Here is a 6,736-nt window from a genome sequence, read left to right as displayed (position 1 = left end):
AGGCCAGGCTGATTACAAAGCCCAGACTCATTTGCTGGATGATAATTGCCTCCATTCTCCACTTCACTCTGCACATATAGAAATGCCCAATCCAGCGAGCCTCAGTGACTAGACATGTAAAATTGGTCTAATCATATTTTGAAGAGCTCCAGCTGAAAGACTTCCTATGAGCGGGGGCCTGAATGGCGACACTGTCAAAGGTTTCTCCCCTCGGGGCTGGCTGCGTCCGTCCATCCGCCCGCCCGCCCGCCCCCGCCTTCTGAAGGGGTGAGTCAGAGCCTCCGGGGAGGGGGCAGGCACATGGCGGAGGTTCTCTGACAATGCTGAGAGGCTGTCGAGAAGGTGGGATGACCAAGAGACCTGAACAAAAGGAGGGAAATTACGAGCCCACAAAGTCCTGGTCAGCTGAGTCCCCTCTGCCATGGGCCACAGGCACTGGTGAGGGAGGCACGTGACAGAGCAGGACCGTGGGAGCTGGGGCACCACTGGACAGTGATGTCTCTGCTGGTCATGGGGAAGAACCCAAGGGGACAGATGGCCACAGTGCTGGTGTCCACCAGACAAAGCAGGGTCCACACACTGGGGCAAAGCAGAGAGCCAGCATTCCTTCTATGGAGGGATCCTGAAGGGATTCTGAACCCTGAAGCCACCTTGGTCCAGAGATCAAAAGCCTAGAAGTGGCTCCTCCCCTGGCAGAGGTGGGCGGGCGGGTGGGTGTCATAGGGGTGAGAGAACCTGGATAGGGTGCAAGTTGGAGGTAAGGATCCCCACTCCTTAACAAGCCCTTAGGAATCCTTCTCCAGACCCATCTCCCGTCTAAAGCTGATGGCCCACAAGCAGGGGACAACCCCAACAGGGGCCTGGCCGAGCCAGCCACACGGAGAAGAGGATGCTTCCCCTACGGTTGGCTTTTAGCTCTTGATATCCCCCTCCCTCCAATCCCAAAGTCCAGAGCTGTTTGAGGACCCTGGCAGACGGCGAAACGACACCCTGGAGAAATGAGCCGGATGCCTGTGTTCCCCCCAGACCTCTGCAGGGCTCGAATGTCCAACCCCAAACTCCCAGTGCCTAGCTGATGGCCTCAGCGAGAGGTAGGGCCAACTTGCAGGTCACAGTTCATTTCTACCAAAAAGACCATTTTCAGGAGCCTCCCCTGTACCTCCTCCTATCTCCTTCCCAGTGACTGTTCAGCCGAGACCTTCCAAAGGGGATTATGCCCTGGACCTGGCTCGTCTTGGAAAACATGTTGGTGTCTAGGAGACCGGTCCGTGGCACCAGCCTTCCAGTCTTCAGAGACATCAAGTTATTCCTCTTGTGTGTGTCCCTCCCCGGCCTTCCCCTCCCCAGTACAGGGATGGGCAGCTCTCCTGTGGTCCTCGGCACACCGAAGGAAGATCTCAAAAGGCAATAACATTCTCGCCAGATCAACTCTCGCTCGCTATTACTCAGCTTCCTCCTCCTGTCTGGCAACACCGAGGCGTGGGCGTCCTTGTTTTGCTCATGTCGGGAGGTCTGCTCTTCTCTATCAGGGACACTGATCTTCGAGGCGCCTGTTGGTGGAGGGCAGGAGTGGCGTGGCCTGCATAACTCTGCTCTCCCTACAACACAGGCACAGGGTCTTCATCACACCAGGGGGGGCTTGGTGCATGGCTGCTAAGTAGCCGATTCCATCTTCAATCTCTGAGAATGCCATGGGAATGTGGGAGTGGATGGGCTTCCCTAATCTTAGCTTCCACCACTGAGCCAGCCGTGGGGCAAAGTACCTCGGAGCCCTGCCCTACGGATCAAACTTGGCTGGGTCTGACGTTCCCTTGCTCGCCCACCTGTCTGCCTGTGTCTCCAAACTGCCACCCTCACATCCCTTCCCATCACAGAAGTCACTGGCCCTGTCCCACACCTCGGAAATAAAAGCTAAGGCAGAAGATCCTGACCATCAGGAGCACCCCAGGGCCCTCTCCCAGGCGCATCAGGTGCTGCTCACAGAATCGGAGCCCAAGGTGCAGGGAATTCGGGCTCATGAGTCCTATGGAAAACATCTCCAATATGTGGTCATCTGTCCTTTGATTTAACACCACTCCTGACAAGCAGCCAACAACCTCCCAGTAGCCTATGCCACTCTGGTCCTAATTGTTGGAATTCTCTTCCCAGGGCTGGGCTGAAACCTGTTGTCACTCTCGCCCGGGGCTCTAATTTTGCCCATCCCTCCCTGCCTGCCTCCCGTAAAGCTTAAAGCCTCTTCCACAGGACTATCCTCGCAGTCTGAAGACAATATTCTTCACAATTCATCCCAAAAAGAACCTTATTGTGCGACCCCAGTCATGAGCTGGAGAACTGTCCTTTCCTGTCCAACAGGTTTGGGTGCCTCCCTCCCTTCCTTCCCTAGGTGATATATGACTGCACTTTATTTACCGGCAGGCAGGCGAGCCCCTTGTCCCCGAGACTGCTCACACCCAAGGCCGTCCATCACTGGCCTGCCCCTGGCTGAAGTTTGCTCGGCAGCGAGCGCTGTTTAAAGTCATGCACGTGATGCATTTTAAAGAGCATTTTCTCTGCACAGACCCATTTGCTCTGGGCAGCTCTAAGTGCTGGTTGGAACAGTGGCATTTCCGCCGACTCATCCCGAGCCTCCGGGAGTCTGTATTGAACGCACGCTCAAGTGTGTCTGAGACTCGACATGGCCGGGCTCTCCGACGCAATGCTTGGGGGGGTGGGGGAGGGTGGTGGTGGTTTCTGAAATGCCCGTTGGTTGATCACAATGCACCTTGCAAGGAAAAGACATTACTAATGCAGAATTGGGTCCAAAAATATGTATTATGTAAGGGACAATTTTTCCTTTTTACTAACGTGGGCAATCTCGCTGTGTCTGTATGGATGCCTGGCTCTGGGCGGCTGTGGCCGTTAAAGGCACTCTACCTGGAGAATGGAGTACTGCCTCGGGCGCGCTCCAGAGACATAAGCCACTGCAGCGCTGACAGCTGGCAGGAGTTTCTATTGAAAGGGCTTTTATCGGCACCCACGTCCCCCCGATTTCTTTCCCTCCAATGTGCCCTGAAAAGCCAGTCGAATGGCGTCTTTGTATTCTCTACATTTGCAGTGGGGTTCATTGGAAAGCAGGTAGATCAAGGTTTATAGAATCTTTACACGAACCCCCTCCTTCATCCCCCACACAGATGGTGCTGAGGGGTAGTGTACACCCCGCCGCCCAACACCCCCGTGTGACGTCTTCTTAACAATAGCCCCACAGAGCACATGGTGACTTGCATCGTAGTGTCTTCCAAAAGTCCATCCGTCTCTCTGCCCCGATGGACACAGAACAGTCTTCTTAAGGAGTTATCTCGGAGTGATCACGCTTCATTAGATCACTCAGTGGCTTCATGTTTCCAACTAGCTTGCAGGACACCAGTCACAGGGCAGACGTGGCCCAAGAGCCAGGTCAAGGACACAGAAGTGTGTCCACCTGCAGCCCCTGGGAAGACAGTAAAATTTCAATACCAGAGTGGTAAAAGACCAGCTCTGATGTGTGGACAGACGGCATCGGGATCAGCCTTGTCACGGACCAGGCCCCAGTGCCACTAGGGAATGGCCTGGTGGACACTTGAGGTGGGTGGGGAAGTCAAAGAGTTGTGAAAGGTGGGCTTTCTTCATTCCGGTTCTCCATACGGAAGGAGAGGTGAAAGCCCAGCCTATGGCCCATGACTCAGCTCCGGTACCTTGTTGGCCCTCCCGTGGTCTCTACAAAGGTGGTTCGGCACTGAGGGGCAGCACCTGTGTGGCTGCAGCAGCTGCCTTCTCTACCCGAACGGGAGTTATTGGGACTGCAGACACTCACAACCCACAAGCAGCCATCAGGTTGCAAGGCTGGCTTTCCTGCACCAAGATCATCCTTGGACTGTCGTCACGGACGCCAATTCTTTCGCCTTTGAGCGTCAACAACATCCCCTAGTGGTGTCTCTGGCCATCCCTAGCTCTGCTGGTCTGACGCACTTCATCAGCTTCTCCCGAAGAACGCGTTGAAATAGACTATGCTGGTGAACGGGAGGAATTCGAGCAAGCTAACCTTCTGATTGGAAACACATTTCACTGAGAAGCCTTCTTTTCCATTTAATGCCTTTGTGTTCTCTCCTCTCCTACCTAGAACAGATCGTGGCTGGGGTTGGCCTTGAATAGAAACACGTTGAGTGAATTTACCTGTTGAAGAGCCTATCTAAGTAACAACAGTCTTGGGGATCACTCAATGAGACTTCCTTGATAAGGGGCCATTTGGAGACCACCCCCACACACCCACCCCCGAGAACTGGTTGCATGTACTGACTATCGGGAGGTGGAGGGTGGCTTTGCACAAGACTCCTGCTACCTACCAGGTTGAGCCAATGACTGTCTTCCAATGACCAGTGGGGGTCCATGGTGGTCCCCCCACGAATGGCCTTGCCAAGGCTTACCGTGACCTGGTCTTTGCTAAGACTTCTTGAGGAAGATTCTTACCGGTCCATGGAATCATTTAACCAATGGGAGGGGGGTGGTGGTTGCTGGGCTGTTGTTTTTAAACTCCTCTAACTACATTCACTGTAATGGAGCAGCCAAAGGTGGTTTCTTCCAAAACCAATAGCCGCCCCAGGTTACCATCCTCTCACCCAAAACGCCCGGAGCTAGCTCCTTCATTTCCCCCGAAATATCTGCAACCTCACGGTCTGATTTTGACCGACTTTCGGGCTTTTCCTCCTGGCATCCCTCACCCTGGAGAATTTGGGGCGGGGGTACGCACCCCGGGGAGACCCGCGCTCAGACATCCTAACCTGTGGCTAGCTCGCTGGGTCTTTTTCTCCAGCACCCGCCAAACACCCCATCCCTCGCCTGCCCCAATCCTTTCAAACAAAGTTCCCTCCTGCCACCTGCCGGCCCGCCAGGGTCTGCGCCACGGGCTCAGCGCCACCGCGCAGCTCGCGAGGAGGGGGCCCCCTCCTCCCTACTGCACATGCCCGGCAGAAGTCCGGGCGCGCAACTTTGCTGAACCTCTCCGCCCGTCTCTCTGCGCCTCAGTCTCCTCATTCCTCTCCCAGGCGAGAGGAACAGCGGAGGCCCCTCTCCGAGTCTCAGGCTTCGAGTCTGGGACTTGGTGAGAGGAAGCCCGGAGGAGCTTTCTCCTCCTTTCTCCCAGCCCTTCTTCAGCTCAGCAAGGCGGGCAGAAGACCTTTAGAAAGTTCTTGAGTAGCTGCTGCTTTTTTTTGTTTTGTTTTCGCCTTTGGGCTGAGGTGGAAGCTGGGATCTTCGGACCCAGCTTCTCATCTTGAAAGGTGTACCTCTCCTCGGCTTCCGCAGCCCAGGGGCGTCGGAGCCGCTCTCTGCAGAGCCAGGGAGCAGGTCGGCTTCTCGGGGTGCGCCAGAGGATGGATCGTAGGTCCCGGGCTCAGCAGTGGCGCCGAGCTCGCCACAACTACAACGACCTGTGCCCGCCCATCGGCCGCCGAGCAGCCACCGCGCTCCTCTGGCTCTCCTGCTCCATCGCGCTCCTCCGCGCCCTAGCCAGCTCCAACGCTCGCGCCCAGCAGCGCGCAGCTGCCCAGCAGCGCCGGAGCTTCCTTAACGCCCACCACCGCTCCGCTGCCCAGGTGATCCCCGAGCCCCCCGAGTCTGACCACGAGAGCGAGGACTCCGACCTCGATCTCGACCTGTCCGTGCCCGAGTGTCTCGACTACGAGGAAGAGTTCGACTACGAGACCGAGAGCGAGACGGAGACCGAGACCGAGTCCGAACTCGAGACCGAGACCGACTTGGAGACCGAGCCGGAGACCGCCCCCGCCACTGAGCCGGAGACCGAGCCCGAGGACGAGCGCGGCCCCGTGGTGCCCCAGCGCCCCACCTTCGGCCAGTCTCTCACTGAGCGTCTGCAAGCGCTGAAGTTGCGAAGCCCCGACGCCTCCCCGAGCCGCGCGCAACCCAGCACTCAGGAGCCCCAGAGCCCCACCGAGGGGGAGGAGCCCCAGCCTGAGGAAAAGGACCCGCGGGACCCCGAGGAGACCGAAGAACCCAAAGCGGAGAAGCAGCAGCGCCGCTGCAAGCCCCGGAAGTCCGCCCGCCGCGACCCATCTCCGGAGTCCCCTTCCAAGAGGGGACCCATCCCCATCCGGCGTTTCTAATGGACGACGCCGTCCAGATTCTCCTTGTTTTCTTTGATTCAGGTTAGTTGCCCATTGCTCAATCGGGGGACCGGAGGGCGGTGAAGGGAGCTGGGAGGGCGCGAGGGAGAAGGGACGAGGGTTGGAAGGACGGCGGGAAGAACATGGGATCGGTGGTTGGCCAACCCAGGATGGGGGATCGAACAGGGGCGAGGGGCCCCCAAACTTCCCCAGGGCGCCAGGGGTGCCCCGGAGACCACAGGCTTGTTGGACGGCGGGCGCTTTTTGCGCCCCGCTGGAGACAGCCTCGGGTCTCTGAGCTGGTGCCACTGACGCACAACTGAATCCTGGATGCGCTTCAGATTCGGAGCTGCGCACACCCAACTGGCACCGGTAAGTCACTTATATTACACACTTTTTCACTCCTAGCCAAAGCGCTGGCCTTGGCCGGCACCTAAAACGTGCTCCTAGCAAGTGCGCGCGCAAACTTTGACAAAGCCAGAGCCACCGCGCCGTGGCTACACTGTTGCAATGTGCGGAAAGTAATCCGAATGGGGTTGGGTGAAAGCTCAGCGGCCGCCGGCTTCTGGGTGGGGGGCCAAAAAATCGCACCGCGCGGCACT

At 57.4% G+C, this 6,736-nt stretch overlaps 1 protein-coding gene across 1 annotated transcript; it reads left to right on the top strand.

Annotated features, from left to right (window-relative positions):
- The first annotated feature begins 5,063 nt into the window (after positions 1-5,063).
- Positions 5,064-6,171, top strand: LOC142422324 (neuroendocrine secretory protein 55-like). Its single transcript, XM_075527729.1, has one exon. It carries the CDS (start codon positions 5,385-5,387, stop codon positions 6,132-6,134), a length of 750 nt encoding a protein of 249 aa, XP_075383844.1. The 5' UTR covers positions 5,064-5,384; the 3' UTR covers positions 6,135-6,171.
- The last annotated feature ends 565 nt before the right edge of the window (positions 6,172-6,736 follow it).

Source organism: Tenrec ecaudatus, chromosome 12, assembly GCF_050624435.1.
Source record: "Tenrec ecaudatus isolate mTenEca1 chromosome 12, mTenEca1.hap1, whole genome shotgun sequence".
Taxonomy (NCBI): Eukaryota; Metazoa; Chordata; class Mammalia; order Afrosoricida; family Tenrecidae; genus Tenrec; species Tenrec ecaudatus.
The sequence above is the reverse complement of the archived record's forward strand: the minus strand, read 5'-3'. Positions and strand labels throughout refer to the sequence as shown.